The following is a 19,075-nucleotide window of genomic DNA, read 5'->3' on the forward strand; positions in this document are numbered from 1 at the left end:
TTTAAGGCAAATGTAAAGTAAATTTTTTATGCATAGTAGCGTTTTGAGTACAATGCTCCAAGATATCAGATGGGATACATATGAAAGTGATTTGATTTCATTATTAATTTGTTTTATTCGGTGACTTATATATGGAAGCATTCATTATTAATTTTTGCTTTGTTTTTTTTTTCTCCCAGGAACTCAAAGGTTTTGGAGGATTGAAGGAAGAAATCATGTCATTTAGATAGCTTTTATGGATTATAAGTGTTGTAATTATTTTTTTTGTTATAAAGTGTTGTAATATTTCTTAATAGTGTTTTGTTGAGTATATATTGGTTATGAATGTATTTTATAATGTGTTAATTTAATTTGACTGAAATTAAAATGATATCATTAAAATGAGGCAGAAAAATGATTCAAAAATAAAATAAGGGCCCAATTAGTAGAATGAATGAGAGAAAGCAGCCTGATTTTTTAAAAAAAGCGGCCCATTAAAAAAACAAAAATAAAAAAAACTTTTGGGCAGATATGGTCCAACCCGTAATAAACTATCCGTCTGACCTGTTACTCGCTTAACCCGAACCCGCTTTACCCGAACCCCAAATCCAGTTCGATATGGGCCAGTTGATCTCACCCATGGATTGGGCCGGTTTGAGGTTTTGGACTCATACCGACCCAAACCGGCCCGTTGTCCACCCCTAGTTAAAATGTACGACAGATAATCTATTTCAGAAATTAAGTAATGAAAGTGGGTCCAGCCAAATTGAGAACACTACAACAAATTGCCTTTGGTTACTTTTCAAGAACAAATTGTCTTTGCTATATTTTTATCGTTCTATTTTGATTAAAATATTTCCTGTGACAAAAGAAAACGATAATTTAAATGTTATATTTTTTCTCACAAAATAATTAATAAATGTATCAATTACTTAATTGAATTTTTTTATTAACTCTAATTTTAGGAAAATGAGGCTCCAGTTAGAAAAATAGAAAGAAAAAAAAATATAAAAAATCACATTCAGTTCACTTCAATTCTTCTATTTCCATGTAAAAATGAGTAAACTCCGACCAAAAATTGAACTTAGGTTCTCTCATGGTTTAAGCTTTTCAATCAAAGGTAATGTTTTTTTTTATCACTCTGTATTGAAGAACAATAATTTAGGTTTTTTGAGGATTTGTTATTTCGGTTTCTATTTTTCAAGTTTGGTTTTTTCATGTTACTATTCAACTAATTATTTTGTTAATTTGTGAGTTTGGCTTTGAGAATCTTCAATTTCTGTTTGAATTTTTCAGATCTGTGATGAAACAACATACCAAAGTAGATCTGCTTGTTTTTTTTTACTGATTTTTTTTTCTTTACTGAATTGCAGATGCGATGAAGCAACATATTAATAACCTTTTTTTTTTTTACTGAATTACTTGTAAAATAAAATATGTATGTATATTTTAATTTAAGGCAAATGTAAAGTAAATTTTTTATGCATAGTAGCGTTTTGAGTACAATGCTCCAAGATATCAGATGGGATACATATGAAAGTGATTTGATTTCATTATTAATTTGTTTTATTCGGTGACTTATATATGGAAGCATTCATTATTAATTTTTGCTTTGTTTTTTTTTTCTCCCAGGAACTCAAAGGTTTTGGAGGATTGAAGGAAGAAATCATGTCATTTAGATAGCTTTTATGGATTATAAGTGTTGTAATTATTTTTTTTGTTATAAAGTGTTGTAACATTTCTTAATAGTGTTTTGTTGAGTATATATTGGTTATGTATATATTGGTTATGAATGTATTTTATAATGTGTTAATTTAATTTGACTGAAATTAAAATGATATCATTAAAATGAGGCAGAAAAATGATTCAAAAATAAAATAAGGGCCCAATTAGTAGAATGAATGAGAGAAAGCAGCCTGATTTTTTAAAAAAAGCGGCCCATTAAAAAAAAAAACTTTTGGGCCAGATATGGTCCAACCCGTAATAAACTATCCGTCTGACCTGTTACCCGCTTAACCCGAACCCGCTTTACCCGAACCCCAAATCCAGTTCGATATGGGCCAGTTGTTCTCACTCGTGGATTGGGCCGGTTTGAGGTTTTGGACTCATACCGACCCAAACCGGCCCGTTGTCCACCCCTAGTTAAAATGTACGACAGAGAATCTATTTCGGAAATTAAGTAATGAAAGTGGGTCCAGCCAAATTGAGAACACTACAACAAATTGCCTTTGGTTACTTTTCAAGAACAAATTGTCTTTGCTATATTTTTATCGTTCTATTTTGATTAAAATATTTCCTGTGACAAAAGAAAACGATAATTTAAATGTTATATTTTTTCTCACAAAATAATTAATAAATGTATCAGTTACCTAATTGTATTTTTTTATTAACTCTAATTTTAGGAAAATGAGGCTCCAGTTAGAAAAATAGAAAGAAAAAAAAAATATAAAAAATCACATTCAGTTCACTTCAATTCTTCTATTTCCATGTAAAAATGAGTAAACTCCAACCAAAAATTGAACTTAGGTTCTCTCATGGTTTAAGCTTTTCAATCAAAGGTAATGTTTTTTTTTATCACTCTGTATTGAAGAACAATAATTTAGGTTTTTTGAGGATTTGTTATTTCGGTTTCTATTTTTCAAGTTTGGTTTTTTCATGTTACTATTCAACTAATTATTTTGTTAATTTGTGAGTTTGGCTTTGAGAATCTTCAATTTCTGTTTGAATTTTTCAGATCTGTTTAAAAGCAATTTACTTTTTTACCCTTAAAATCTTATAACACTTATATTGTAAAAACTAATATCTCTTTATTATTACATCAAAACAAATAACACATACTTTTCAAAGAAAAAAAATATCACATACACGAAACTCACTACCACACCAAGAAATTCACGACATAGACATTAAAACAAAAACTTTGTTTCAATAAAACACGGAAGAAAATATTCAAACAAAATACATCGTACAACCTCCAAAATATTCGTAAATATTCAAACAAGTGTTCCAAATATTAAAAAACATATTAAAATGCAAATAAAGTATTCATAAACATCATAGCACCATTATAGGATGATTAATCAGATGAACCAAAGACCAGTTGCATTATCACAGCTTTGCGTGCTTCAAGTGGACATTTTCGATGATGATCCATTTAATCCAATATAATATTTATAAAATTAAATTCTATACAAATGTACCTAATAATAATTTACTTATAAAAAAAATGTATCTAATAAAATATAAATAGATATAATAAAATAGTAACAGACCATAGAGTAAAACAATTTAGAGAAATAGAAGCAAATTAATTATAGAATATGTAAAAAATATAAACGAAATTAAATTGGCCTGAAAAAAAAAACTTTCAGTAGTAGCAAACATGTACGTAGTACTGCGTAAGTTATAAAACAAATACTATATTAAACAAAATGGTTTTTTTAAAAAAAATATAGCATACGTGATAATAAAATACCGTAACAAAAACTTTGAAAAAAAAAATTGAAAGTTAGAACCGTAAGAAATATGCAGACAAGTGATGAAAAATTGTACGTTTGAACTGTAAGAAATAATTTGTGATTACAAGGATAATTTTGGCATTTTAAAATAATTATGAGGATAATTATGTCAATGTAATTAAAATTACAATAACACATCTCACCTCACATCACCTCCCCTCCAAATCCCCCCAATTTGGGGGGAAGCAAAAATTGAGTTTAGGAGGGATTTTGCTCCCCTCCCCTCCCCTCATATCCCCTCCTAAAAATTGAACCAAACACAAAAAATTTAAAATATTCCCTCCCCTCACCTCCCCTCCCCTCCAAAACCCCCGAACCAAACAGACCCTTAGTTTCTCTCAAATTATTATAGTCTGATTTAGTTTTAGTTAGGCTTAATTGCAGTCCTCGTTCCTTCGTTTCTCTACTCTCCATCGATCAACTCACTATCTTATATTTTCCCTTTTCTTATATCAATTTCCCCCCATTTTATTTTCTGTTGTTGAAGGATTGATGACTGTGTATTTGTTGTGATTTTTTTGCTGATCAGATCTCTACAGTTTGCAAAGTTTTATTGTTTGCTAAAGCTTGGTGCCTGTGGGTTTTTTGCTGATCTCTTGTCTTGTTAGTTTACTGTGTTAAAATCAATTTCGTTTTTGAAAGTATTAGGATTAGATTCATAGTCACAGAATTTCAAGTGAGTCTCGAATTTGGGTGATCATATGAGCAATTGATAGTTAAGTTTAAGTGAAATTTAATTAAAAAATGGCCATTTGTTTTCTTGTGTTTATCCATTTAAGTGAAATTTAATTATGAATCTATCTTTTCAAAGCTCCAGTGAATAATTCCCATAAATTAAACAACTTATGTGGGTTCTATTTAAACTGTTAAGTGGTTTTTTTGATCTTGCGTGTATGATGATGTTGGTAGTATGATTAAATTTAATGTTTGAAGAGATTGCATTATCAGGTATCAGGAACTATGGCCTATAATGTTTGAAATTTCAGTATTTGATTAGTGGAAGAAGTGGTTAGGAACTACATGCCTTATATATGAGTTTAAATAAGAAATGGTGGATTTTACTTAATAATGGAAAATGATGCCTTAAATGTAAGCAAAATGTATGTGAATTCATTCTAGACTATAAATTGTCGCTCATAAATAGCATAAATTTTTCAAACTATTGGATGCCTAAATGACCCGAACGGATATTATTTGTTCCATCAATGTTGTTTTGGATGTCTAAATGAAGTATTAAGAATACTTTACTTGTGGTTGGTATTGATGCCGAGATGACCATACTGATGCCTCAAATTTACTTCCAATATCGAGCCTTTGTATTTGCTGATTTGCGGTGAACCTAATCCAAGGACAGTCAGACTTGCAGTGTTGTTGGTCATAAACTTTTTGTGGGTACTAATGGGATGAATCCACCGATGGATTTGCATATTGTGAGTTATCTTTCTCATATCTTTCTTAAATATATATCCATTTAAGAAATTCTTGCTAGCAATACACTATTTTACTTGCGATATTGATGGTTCGATGATCCTACTGGTGCCTTGAGCTTACTCTTAATTTTGATGCCTCATTGACCCTAATGATGCCTTCAATTTACTTGCTATGTTTTTGCTTCGATGACCCTAATGATGCATTGAATTTACTTGCTATATTGTTGCCTCAATGACCCTAATGATGCCTTGAATTTACTTGCTATGTTGTTGCTTCGATGACCCTGATGCTCCCTTGAATTTACTTGCTATGTTGTTGCTTCGATGACCCTAATGATGCCTTGAATTTACTTGCTATGTTGTTGCTTCGATGACCCTGATGTTGCCTTGAATTTACTTGCTATGTTGTTGCTTCGATTACCATAATGATGCCTTGAATTTAGTTGTGATATTGATTCCTAGATGACCCTAAAACTTAGTTCCACACTCTATTAGTATGCTAAAATGTGTGGATTTTAGCTCAAGAGGGTTGATCTTTCCATGAGCATGTACAACTCTGGTCTCGCATATTTTATGGACGATGTCACTGAAAGCTAAGTCTTAAGCTAAAACATGAAAAGGTTATGAAGCTATATAGTTACGTGTTCTTTATCTATTTAGGGCCCGTTTGGTGCACAGGATAGGATAATGATAGGATAGGATATAAAATAGGATAAGGATAGGATAGGATATCAGCAGGATAACAGTTATCCTCGGTTATCCTATCTTGTGTTTGGTGCACACAGGATAACAAACATGATAACTAATATATCATGTTTTTAATACATATTTGCTCATAATAATATGATAAGATATATAAATTATTTAAATGACAAAATTACCCTTGTAAATCAATTGTTATTTTTAAAAAATTATTTTGTAATACTTTGAATTTTTTAAATAAAAAATATAAACAAGTAATCAAATAACTTTATATAGTTTTAAATAAAAAACATGAGAAAATAATAAAGTTTAATTTTTTATATTAATCATGATCAAATAAATAACCTAATGATATATACATGTTAGATGAGCTAAATAAATATATGATATATCTCATACGTAAATAATAAAAATACCATTGCAAAATAATTATATTTAATTTCTTATAAAATTTAAATTAATATCCATATTTTATGATTTTTTAATAATTAGATTACTTTAAAATATTGTAATTTTAGTATAATTTTGATTTTTCTAGATTATGTAAATTACAAAATTACCCTTGTGAGAAAATCACATGTATATTTAAAAATTAATTATTTTATTATTAATTTACTATCAAATTATTTTATTATTTATATTTTATTAATTTTCATTATTTTATTTTAAAATATATTTTATAGAATAAATCAGTAAAAAAAAAATAATTTATCCTATCCTGCTGGTAACCCAGCTCAAATTCAGGATAAGAATTTTAACTAGAGAGGCAGGATAGGATAAGCTACAGGATTAACTTATCATATTCTGCTGTGTCACCAAACACTGGACTGAAACAGGATATGATACAGTTATCCTATCCTGTCTCTTATCCTGTGCACCAAACGAGCCCTTACAACTTACTGATGTTACAATGTTTTTAGCTTTGCAAAGGTTGGAATGTCCAATTATAAGAGAAGGGCCAGAGGCATGTGAGGGTCATAGCAAAACAATTATTGACCAACGACTCTTCATCTTTTGTGGTTGTGGACAATCTGCTGATATTAACAACGATCTTTACATAATATATACTGAATACAGGTAATTTTCCCTCATCATACCGCAATAATGCTCATTAATATTTAAATGAGACCTCATGCAGGTGACATAAAGTAGGATAGATTGACCAGGATTTCTTATTCTATTGATTATATTTTTGCAAACTAGTTAAAACTGGTCATACTACCTGATTTGCTTTTTGAGGCTCCTTATAATTTCAATTGTGAATGAAATTATAATTGGTTTAACTTGTTTGGATACATAGGGAGAACTATGTAGCTGCATTATTTGGATATTTATTCCTCAATAACCCTAATGATGCCTGGAATTTATTTGCAATACTGATGCCTCAATGTTCCTACAGATGCCTTAAATTTACTTTTGGTATTGATACCTCGATGACCCTAATGATGTCTTGAATTTACTTGAGATATTGATGCTGATCACTGTCGTTTCGTGATCAAAATAAGTTTTAATTAAGAAAAGTAGTAACAAGGTAGTTAACCTTGGTCGTCTCACAAGGACCTCTAATTTAATAATTAGTAAAAATAAGAACAATGAATAACACAATTAGAAGGGGGGTTTTGGGTTTGTTTAGATCGAAAGAGTATTAGAAATTCAATTAATAGAAAAACGATTAATCTATTGGTTTTAGGAAAACGTCGTTATGATTCTATCACGGGTTCATAGAGATTGTTTATATGTTCATGCCTTGGTTGGGTTATAAAACCAATTATACAAGCGATAAATAGTTTTATACGTGAAATCCATTCGATTAAGCAAAGAATATGTTCAATGAACCAAGGACAATGAACAAGCGTCACTTAACACAGTTTCATATCATCACAGATTTCGACCAACCCTTTTTGCTAAGCGCGAAAACCTATATCAATTCCTAGTCGAACTAGTCATACAAGCGATGAATTAATTCGAAAAGTCTCATGAATATAACTCGAAAAAGAGATTAAGCATCATGAATTTCGAGTTTCAAGAATAAATAAAGAGCATGAATTGATAAGAGAAGACAATAAACACATAAACTGAATTTATTTAAGAATAGAACCTCAAGAATTCATGAATGAAGCTCCGTATGCTAATAGATCAACCTAGGGTTTTTATTTCTCCATAGAAAAGAAGCGCAGTTTCTGTTTCTCTTTTGTCAATTCAGAATTATCTGACCTAGGCTGTGTTTTGCTATTTATATTACATAGAAAAATTGGGCTCTTAAAGAATCGGGCCGAAAAACAATGTTTAACCCAATATTAATTACTATTATAAGTCTGGAATAAAAACGTAAATAAGAGACTCCTTTGCGCTCCGAACTGGCTTCTGACCTCAACATGAAAGTTGTAGCTCTTTCTCTTAGCTTTCTAACGCATATTCGCACACTGAGAAGGATCAACATGCAATTAAATCCGAAAATTAATCAAAGAAATACATTATAGCTCAATTATGACCCAAAATTTAGAAACATGGTAAAAAGTTAATATTAGACTAGAAAAGCTTCCAATATGTCAAAGTACAAAGCCATAAAATATATGTCAAAATGCACTGATCAAATTCCCCCACACTTATTCTTTTGCTCTCCTGAGCAAACTCAAGTTTAAAGACTCAAGTAAAACTTTTGTTTTTTTAAAGAGATAACAAAGCATGATACAACGTCATAAGCAATCAACACATTCTAAGATTCAAGCTCAAACCATGGATTGTATTTCAAAGATTGGCATAACTCCTGTATATCAACCGTCAATGATAATCAAGCGTGTGTGTGTACTGCCTATTACTGTCAACCAGAGTCATGACATGATCCTTCTCAAAAACTACACAGTCAAGATACTAAGCTACCTTTTCTTTCCTACAACTTAGAGTTTGATTTTAGATTTCAGCTTGAGGGGAAGCTATTCTTTTCTTGTTTTCACAGACTTTTTGATTTGTATACGCAGGGATACTACTTAAGTTCATTTTAGTTATGCTTTAGGTTCTACTCTACATTTTCACCTGACGGGATCTCACTTGTAATAAGTTCAACCTGTTACTCCGAATAGAGCACCCTACACAGCATTTGTTCCTCCAGTTTTAGGCACAGGAACTCAACATATTCATTATTGTTCCTCCAGTTTCGGGCACAGGAACTTATTATATTTTTATTTTTAATTTTTTTATTGTGTAGTATCCCATCATTTAATCTAGCCATGATCCTACAATCAAGTAATCCAGCTTTCCCCCAAACTTAGTCATAATCATACCTCTTTATCATATTCTATACTCAGACAACTTAGCTGATGACTGTGTATTTTAAAGATTTATCAAGTCACTACTAAGTTTGCAAGTTTTTCAGCAATTGTGCATTAAGGTGCAAAGATCATCATATCAAGTATGAAAACGAGAATTTCCAAAAATTTCACCAATCCTACAGCTATATTGCTCTAGTCCTAAAACATGTAACTACTCATAACAATTGCATGCATGCTAAATTATTTTATTATTATTATTATTATTATTATTATTATTATTATATATATTTTTAATTGACAGAAAAATAAAATAAATAAATGTTCCCCCCACACTTAAAACAGACAATGTCCGCAATGTATAACAATAAGCATAAAGTGAGAAAAGGAAGGAACACACCCGAGGAGCTAAGCTGTAGCAGCTGGAAAGTCCATGTCCGGCGGTTTTGGTGGAGGCCTTTCTGCACTACGTACACATGAAACAAGAAAAAGCAAATAGCACGTGAGCTTGTATAATAGTACAAAATCTGGTGGCTTAGGAGGAATAGCCAGCACATATAGTGAACCTGCATCAACAAAAGCATGGAAACACAAAATCCACAGTTAAATGGTCCTTAAAGTTGAAAATTCGACCTAGGGTTGCTCCGCCAACTGGAACACTTAGAGCAGCTCCCGTGTCAACCACTTCCAGTCCTCTCTTTAGACCATCCGTAGCACTCAGAGCTACAGCTCTAATTCGATTATTTCCTAATAATTGATGTACTTCACAAGTTACATTAATTTGTTGGCCAACACTATCTCGACCTTGAACTATCAGAGCGTTGTAAATATAAGGCATCTGACGAATTTTAAAATTTCAAGGGGATATTTGACAGTTTACTCGAAGTAAAATTATGAAAAGGATAAAATGGGAAAAAAGTAATTGTTTGTAGGGGTGAAAGTATAATTGTTGGGGTACCTGTAAATTTGGTTAACTACTCGACTTCGGTGAATTTTAAAAAAGTAGGCCCTTTTCATCCCGTTAGAGGTCTTAAGTAGGGGGACCCCTTATCTTCTTACATGTTCATCTTAGTGGATGAATGAAGGTCTTACTTCTCTTATTAACAATTGATGCGGAGAATTTCACAGTGTAAAAATATGTAGAGGGGGCATCGATAAAACTCATTAGCGGATGCGTTAGCTAATATTGGATGTGGCGTGTCTAATGGTTGTGTCTAATGCCGAGATAATTGTGTTGAGATATAAATGTAATTATGGTTTGTTTGTGCTCATGCATTGCATTCATGTGTCAAGTCCAAGCGTTGAGAGGAATGTTCAATAAAAACAACTTTGACTTCCACCCTTTCTGGTAGCACATCCATTTAGAGTTTAGAATTTCACCTCATACATATTATTTGGCTTCAATTGGTTGTTTTGTTCGTGAATGATAATTTTGATACTTGACTTAATTCTTATTCGTTGCGATAGTTATTTGAATGTTAGCCTGTTTCTTATTGTTTTGCATTACTATTTTGTTCTCACCCATTATTGTTTCCCCTTCTGACTTGGCCCTACGATGTGCAATCGTAGATCCCTACGCGCACATCATACAGAATGAATGTTATCTCTTCGTCCTCATGTACCTCCTGGTTCATCTCTTCCTCATGATTTTCACTCCCTATCTTACTAATAACTCTATTTTCTACCTAAACTATTTTCTCCCATTTTTCTTTATTAATTAAATTCCTAAAATCAAGTAAAATTCTATTTTAAATTCTAATTATTATTTTCTCACTAATTCGCCGTCTCTACCCCACCTAACAGATTAAATAATACCTAAATAAAAGACACCATATATTAACTAAATTCGAATAAAAAGAATAATTATAAAAATTGGGATGTTACAATCAGCATCATAGTGATTTGCTTCCTAGGTAGCAAAGAAGTTGGTTCGCTACGTAGATAACGAATAATACCAGTCAAGAAAATCAAATCGAACATGCAAGTGTTGATTCGAACAAATACGCACTAACATCTTGTTTGTTGGCTTTGGTGTTCACTGGTTAAGGGATTTCGAACACCAATGTAAAAAAAATCATGGGACTTGGATCAAAAAATCTGTCACTCACTACATAAACAACAAATTGAGTTTGCTACATAAATAGCGAGGAGGTATTTTAATTATTTTAAGGACATGTGAGAATTGGAGCGGGAGCGAAAAAAAGAAGTCTGTCGCATAAAGCTGATGTGGTTGTTACATGATGGAAAAAATTAAGGTCCGGTCATATGGAACTTATGAGACCCAATGACACATTTGAGCTGCCCCAAAGCTATGTTTGCATAATGTAACCACGTCAACATTTTTGTTAATTTGATTGGTAGATTAAAATTATGAAATTTTAAAAATAGAGGAATATAAGTTGTAGATTTAAGAGGAAGGAAACTGAAATTATGAATGAAACAAAATAGAGAAATTAAAATTGGATTTGAGGAAGAAAAAGAAACTAGAATCGCTTTTCTCACTTTATTTTATTTATAATTATTTTGTTATGTAATTCACGTAGAATTTTATTAATATATACAAACTGATCACAAAGTCATGTAGTATATGATTAAGGGTGTGTTTGGTTTCTAGAAGAAAATGAGAAGAGAAAAAGAGGTGAGAAAGAGTTTGAGAAGAGAAAAGATGAGAGAATTAAAGTAGATTTGATATATTGTTTGGTAGGTAAATTCTAATGTGGATCACTTTATCAAGTGGTCCATGGTGGACCACTCATGAATAACATTATAACAAATATGAATTTTACAAAATTCATCGTTGGATTGAAAGTTTATATCATATAGATTATCCGTAGAAAAATTGAAAATCATTTGATATGTTATTGAGACACATCAAGATTAACAGTTTATTAAATAACGTAAATCTGGGTCTCAATAATATATCGAATGATGTTCAAAAAAATTTAAAAAATTTATGGATGATCTGTACGATATAAACTTTCAATCCAACAGTGAATTTCGTAAAATTCATATTCAATAGATCACTTGTCCACAGTGGACCACTTGTGAAGGTGGTCCACCGTAGCATTAGCCTTGTTTGGTATAAGAGAAAAATGAGAGAAATAGGAAAGAGAGAAATACATTTATTTTTGAAAAGTCAAAAATACCCTTGAATTAAAAAATTAAAGAATCAATATAGAATTGTGTATATTATAATTTAATTAGCTAGTTAAATATAATATTATAATATAACTCAGATGATTAATATTTATATTAAAATTATAATTTTTTTAAACAAAATAATAAAAATTACTGAAACAATTACTAATAGTTTATTTTAAATTACCTAAACTATTCCCATTTCCCCAATCCCCCTAACCCACAAAATTCACTACCACGGTTTGTTCCAGAGCTTTTTTTCAGTTCAGTTTTGTTCGCTGAAACTCCAACTATCTTCCCATTAATTGATTTGAGTATAGGCTACAATGAATCGCAACCCCACAGGCCATTTTATCGGTGCTTCACTTTTCATTTTATTTCTGTTCAATATTTTTTTTCTCTTTCCTGTAGTTTGCATTGCAACGGGGATAAAATTGGAAACAAAACTTTCTCCGCTAATTCTTCGCAGTTTTGCGGAGACTCTAAAATGTGTGGGCCCCATGCGTTTAAACTCTCTCTCTCTCTCTCTCTTATTTCTTTTGTCTGCCAAACCGGAGAAATGGGCAATTTCTCTTCTATCTCTCTCCCCCCAATTTCTCTCGTCCCTAATTCTCCTATACCAAACACAGTGTAAGTTCAAAGAATTTCTAGATAAACTTGTTCTTTCTGCAGATAAACTTAAAAGCTACGATACAAATTAACAATTTTAATTTGTCCTCCTGCATGTAGAAACAGTCAAATTATTAATATTATGATGCTTAGATTAAGGGAATGTTTATTGGAACATTGTCCTTTGGACTATCACGAGTGCTTAGCAGCATGCCTTATTATATGACTACTTTGCCCCTGCATATAATAGTCATGATATTCTCCTTCAAATTCAAAGCTAGAAGACATTTAAATTTGTGTTTATCTTTAATTGGGCCTCTTAGAGTTGGAAGTCACACTGATCAGAAAGTAACAAACTTTTCCATCTTTAAAATATTCATCCTTGGCATTTCAATATTATTAATGTCATGGTCATTCATATTTGAAAATCATGTATCAAATTAAATTAACCATTTTGGCTGAATATTCTGCTGCATACCAAGTCAAGGAATAAAACAAAAGCAATGCCGCGTGATAAGAACATAACCAACTCTTAAAAACACTTGAAAACAATTGAAGTGCAAAACATTTATTGTCTTCTCTAGAGATTTAATCATGGAGCTTCATTACTATATTCTTCAACTCACAGTCCTGTTCCTAAGTATGTTTCCTCAATCACTCAATTGCCAACAAGTATACCTTAATAACACTGTCTTTGACTGCACTAATACACCTTCTGTACCAAAAGGATACCTCTGCAATGGCCTTAAAAAATCATGCACTTCCTTTTTAGTTTTCAAGTCAAAACATCCCTATGATAGCCCTACAAAAATTGCCTATCTTCTTGGCTCTGAAGCATCAACCTTAGCTTCAATCAACAAGATATCAATAAATGAGAAAATTCCTTCCAATAAATCAATCATAGTCCCTGTCTTCTGTTCGTGTGCTGGAAATATCTACCAGCATAGCACATCTTACTCTGTAAAGGAGAATGATACCTACTTTGAGTTGGTAGAAAAAACTTACCAAGGCCTTACAACCTGCCAGGCAATGATGGGTCAGAATTACTATGCTCCTATCTACATTCCAGTTGGTGCTGAGCTCACAGTTCCAGTACTATGTGCTTGTCCCACAGCAAACCTGACGGCAAGAGGGGTTACCTCCTTGCTAGTTCACATAGTGAACGATGGTGACACAGTTAAGTCCATAGGAGAAGCTTATGGTGTCGATGAAAATAGCATGCGAGAGGCTAATGAGTTGCCTCTGCTAAAAATTGCAAACAGCAGTGTGATCCTCTTTGCAACAACGCCTTTACTAGTTCCTCTGCAAGCCAAGAGTTGCAAAGAGAACCCAGAAAGATTCTATTGCAAATGTTCTGAGGCACTGCATGCAGATGGAAGTTCCGAGCGTCTATTCTGTGATGAATCTCATGGTCAAAAAATCCCTGCAAAATTGGTTGTTGCCTCAGGTATTTTTGTCAAAATCCTCTTCAAGAACAAATTTACAAAAGTACAGTTTTCTTATTTTTTTTTTAGCATAGCTATTTAGAGTTGAAGTTAAGGGTTTTAGATAAAATTAGGAGAAGAATAAGAAGAAGAAAATATAACTACACTGAAATATACTTCATAGTACTAACTTGATACAAAATACTAAACACTAATATCTATTTATAAGGATACATAGACTCAACCCTAAATAAATGGGGAAATTAGGAAACAAATAATAATAATAATAATAATAATAAGTAATATAAAAACTAATCCTAAGAGATAATCTAAGACACTCTGATTATAAACTGATCCTAGATTCCTAGGAGACAACCTAAGATACTCTAATATAAAATCAATGATATCATAAGATATTTTCTTATGCTATAACAGGATGCAGGTAATGAGATAAGGCTTGAATGTTTAGGTATCTTGTCTTAGCCAAGTGCAGACATGATTATATAGAGTAGAATGAATAAAATTGATTAATCGATGACATCTTGCATCGCTTTTAGTGAAAAATAAACAAAGTACTTTTCTGTTTGCTATTAAACATAAGGATGACAATTTCTTGATAATCACTACTACTACTACCTACCTGAATTTGAAAAGTAACTCGGTATTTTCAGGTATTGGCATTGGTACAGGCTTTCTGTCTTCGTTTCTTCTGGGTTACAAATTATATCAATGCATAAATGAAAAGAGAGAAAAAATCCGTAAGGAAAAGCTGTTCAGGCAAAATGGTGGCTACTTGTTACAAGAGACATTCTCATCCTTTGGAAATGGAGAAATGGCAAAGCTTTTTACGGCAGAGGAGCTGCAAAGAGCGACAGATAACTACAACCTGAGTAGGTTTCTTGGTCAGGGTGGCTATGGCATGGTGTATAAAGGAATGTTACCAGATGGAACCATAGTTGCAGTTAAAAAGTCAAAAGAACTTGAAAGGAACCAGATAGAGACTTTTGTCAATGAAGTGGTCATCTTATCTCAGATCAACCACAGGAACATTGTCAAACTCTTAGGCTGTTGTCTTGAGACAGAAACCCCATTACTAGTTTACGAATATATCCCCAATGGAACTCTTTCCCAACATATACATCGGAAAGACCATGAGTCGTCCCTTTCGTGGGAAAATCGCCTTAGAATTGCGTGTGAGGTTGCTGGAGCAGTGGCATATATGCATTTTTCAGCTTCTATTCCAATCTTCCACAGAGACATCAAACCAACCAACATACTCCTGGACAGTAACTATAGTGCCAAAGTGTCCGATTTTGGGTCATCAAGATCAATACCACTAGATAAGACTCACTTAACCACATTTGTAGGTGGAACTTTTGGGTACATAGACCCTGAATATTTTCAGTCCAGTCAATTTACAGATAAGAGTGATGTATACAGTTTTGGGGTTGTGCTTGTAGAGCTCATAACCGGTAGAAAGCCGATTTCATTTTATGATGAAGACGAGGGTCAGAATTTGATTGCACATTTCATTTCTGCGATGAAGGAGAACGAACTTTCTCAAATTTTAGATGCCAGAGTGCAAAAGGAAGCAGGGAAAGATGTCATTCTTACCATTTCGAATCTTACAATGAGATGTTTGAGACTTAATGGTAAGAAAAGACCAACAATGAGAGAGGTTTCAGCGGAATTAGAAACACTGAGAAAGGCACAAAGCACCTTCCAAATCAACCATGATCATGATGAGTCGCCACCAAGTGATGAAGAATCATTTGGGCGCACAACTAATGAAACAGACCAAGAATCCAGAGAGGAAAGCATTCCGCTTTACTTACAAACAGAATCTACGTCCTTCTAATATTCTGGATTGATAATCGAGTGGTTAGACTCAAGATGTTAATGAGTTTCAGTTAAATCGAATTGTTCACGAGAATGTGAGTTTGATTTCAGGTTAGAATAATATTTATTTAGCGGAACTTTGCCTACCTCCCACCAGACCTCATTTATCTTAAAAACCCGAGGGTTAAGACAAAAAAAAAAAAAAAATCGGATTGATACTGATTTCTGATTTATTATTATGTTTTTGCTTCATTTTCAGCATATGAAATGAATGAAGAGTGTATTTATCCCAAAGATGACCTAGGATAATTGACTCACATTATTAATTAGCTCCTAAAGTGTATCAGTTTAAAATTGAATCATCATATTGAGTTTTTCTCTCATCCTATTCATACTCGCTAAATTGTGAATTAAATTACATAATGAGTAAGATAGACACATCCTATTCATACTCAGAAGTGCAATTTTTAATTATGGGAGTGTGAGGTGAGAGAAATAAAAAAAATAAAGTAGTGATGATGAGAGAGAGAAGAAACATGATGAGTAAGATAGACACATAAATTGAACAGTAAAAAAATGGGAGGAACTTTCATATATTCCATATGAAATTATTTTCAATATCCTTGATTATCTCATTACTGGATGCCCTTTATATAGATGATGATTTCTCTCCCGACCCTCTGCTTTTTTTTATACCCCAAAAATTCAATTTTGCTCCTTGCGGTTTGAAAAAAATTTGCCAACAAACTTCGACTTTTACGAACCGAAGTTTTTAAACATGGAAAAAAATTTGGTTTATATAAACCGAAATAACATAAATTTACTCCCCAAAAAAAGAAAGATTTATGTGAAAATTCGTGTAGAGCTACCTGTGGTAAATTTAGCATATCTCTCTGAATATAAGTCGTATGCTAATGAATTTTAATCTAGTGTAAATAAGACAAAATTTACTACAAGATTGACACCGGAATTGTTAAATTTCATTAAGTATAGTATGAGAAAATCTACCTACAAGTTTGAGAAAAGTTTTTGCTCTGTTTCTGTACCAATACCCATTATTTGGTCAAACTAAACCAATTGAATAGTTAACCCTTAAAACAAAAATTATATTTGTATTCTTGACACCCTAAGCTTTCCAACGATTGGTCGTTTACTCATATCGAACATCGTTTAGTATTTCAAATAAATTGTGGAAGTTGAGGGTTTCATGCAGAATTTATGTAGGAAATCTGGAAAAAGAATTTGGAACACAATATTTCGGTTTATATTAACCGAATTTTTTTAGCATGACAAAAAAATTCGGTTCGTATAAACCGCAGTACCCCAAGGGCAAAAACGGAAATTCAGGGAGTAGAAAAGAAATGCGGGGGGTCGGAAGAGAAATCATCAATATAGACAACTATAACAAGGCTCTTACAAACAAACAAGCTTGGCACATAGGCGCCAACTAGGCCTATCGCGCGCTTAAGCCCAAAGCACAGTCAGAGCATAGGCGTGCCCCTAAGATCTGATCATGAGCACAAGAGCTTAACCTGAGCTCAAAATGAGAGGCTAACAACAGGGGCCGATGCATGTGTTGGCTTTTGGGGGCTCAAGCCCCACACACAAAAAAAAAATCACAATTACTTTAATATTATTAGGGAAATTTTATTTTCTACCCCAATAATTATCTCTCTACCCCAACATATTTTCCAATATCCCCATTCTACCCTTATCAAATTTCAGTATTTTAATATTTTTTACTTTGTCGTTTTATAACCTTTTTGGTAGACTGGTCACACCTCCGAAACACGGTCCCGATACCTTTTTTTTTCCGATATGTTAATTTTACTGAAACATTTTTTCAAAGTGTTCTTGGAAAAAATATGGATTGTTATCGAAATACTTTTTAAAAGTGTTCTAGTTTGTATCATATGCATAATTTTTATATTACATACCGGAACACTTTTAAAAAGTGTTCTGGTATTATGAAAAGTGTTCTGGTATTATACAAGTGTCCTGGTATGTTCTTCCTTGTTTAAAAATGTCAAACTTGGAAGTTAGAACTAAAAACAAGTCATAGAAAACCCATTTTCTCCATTGTTTTCCTTCCAATATCAACTTGCATTGTCAAATGGGTGTCAACCGGTGTGAGGTGGAGACGACGACCTTCTTGGCCTCCCGGAGACTGGAAGTTCGCCGACGGAGATCTGACAGAGACCGGAAGATCCTTGGTTGTTTTGATTTCGACCTGTTCTGATTTTGTGCAGACAATAACATTTCTTTGTCATCCCTAATTTCTTCATTTTTTTTCGACGCAATCCCAAAAGGACAAAAGAATTAAAATCCAGAAAAGGAAAACAATTTATCATCATCTTCTTCAATGTTCATCATTCTTCAACCAACAAAAATCTACAACCCATAACCAAAAAATTCACAAATCCAGAAATCATTCTTTAACCCATAACACGAAATTCACATTGATGGAAAGATGAGGTTGCTGGTTAAAGAGAGAAATTGAATCTGGTGTTTATGTTTTTGTTTGGGGAATTGGAAGGGTGAGTAAAAATTGAAAGGATTTGATGTTGGAGGTGAAATGGGGTTCAACGATGAGTTGGAATCGGAAGAATTTGATATGCATCCAAATCAACGATAAGACCGGAACACTTGTATAATACCGGAACATTTTTTCAAGTGTTCTGCGTTCTGGTATATGATATAAAAATTCTGGATATTATATAAACCAGAACACTTTTTAACAATCCATATTTTTTTCAAATTGGAACACTTTGAAAAAATGTTCCGGTAAAATTAACATATTGGAAAAAAAAAAAAGTATCAGAACAGTGTTTCAGAGGTATGACCACTCTACCGGAAAAATTATATAAAGATAAAGTAAAAACTATTAAAATATACTTAAATTTAATAAGGGTAGAATAGGCATATTGAAAAATATGTTGGGGTAAATGGATAATTGTTGGGGTAGAAAAAAAAAATTTCTATTATTAGTATGTTTTTTGTAAGCCCCCGTGAGTAAAGTATATTTTTTGAATGATTTTTGCAGATATGTTAAATATATTATATAAAGTTCATTTATTCAAATTTAGAATTTTTGACCATTAGATAATATAAATTTTTTAAACGACAAAAGTTCTAGTAACGAAACTTATAACCTAAAAATCAAATTTTGA

At 32.3% G+C, this 19,075-nt stretch overlaps 1 protein-coding gene and 1 long non-coding RNA gene across 2 annotated transcripts; both read left to right on the forward strand.

The window, feature by feature from the left end:
- The first annotated feature begins 1,029 nt into the window (after nucleotides 1-1,029).
- On the forward strand, nucleotides 1,030-6,912 carry LOC123888193. Its single transcript, XR_006802005.1, has 3 exons — nucleotides 1,030-1,067; nucleotides 3,830-4,927; nucleotides 6,550-6,912. It is a non-coding gene; the product is annotated as an uncharacterized LOC123888193 (long non-coding RNA).
- Nucleotides 6,913-13,150: 6,238 nt separating this feature from the next.
- On the forward strand, nucleotides 13,151-16,523 carry LOC123888192 (wall-associated receptor kinase-like 1). Its single transcript, XM_045937163.1, has 2 exons — nucleotides 13,151-14,089; nucleotides 14,738-16,523. Exons 1-2 carry the CDS (start codon nucleotides 13,237-13,239, stop codon nucleotides 15,922-15,924), a joined length of 2,040 nt encoding a protein of 679 aa, XP_045793119.1. The 5' UTR covers nucleotides 13,151-13,236; the 3' UTR covers nucleotides 15,925-16,523.
- The last annotated feature ends 2,552 nt before the right edge of the window (nucleotides 16,524-19,075 follow it).

The sequence above is a fragment of the Trifolium pratense genome, linkage group LG6, assembly GCF_020283565.1.
Source record: "Trifolium pratense cultivar HEN17-A07 linkage group LG6, ARS_RC_1.1, whole genome shotgun sequence".
Lineage (NCBI taxonomy): Eukaryota > Viridiplantae > Streptophyta > Magnoliopsida > Fabales > Fabaceae > Trifolium > Trifolium pratense.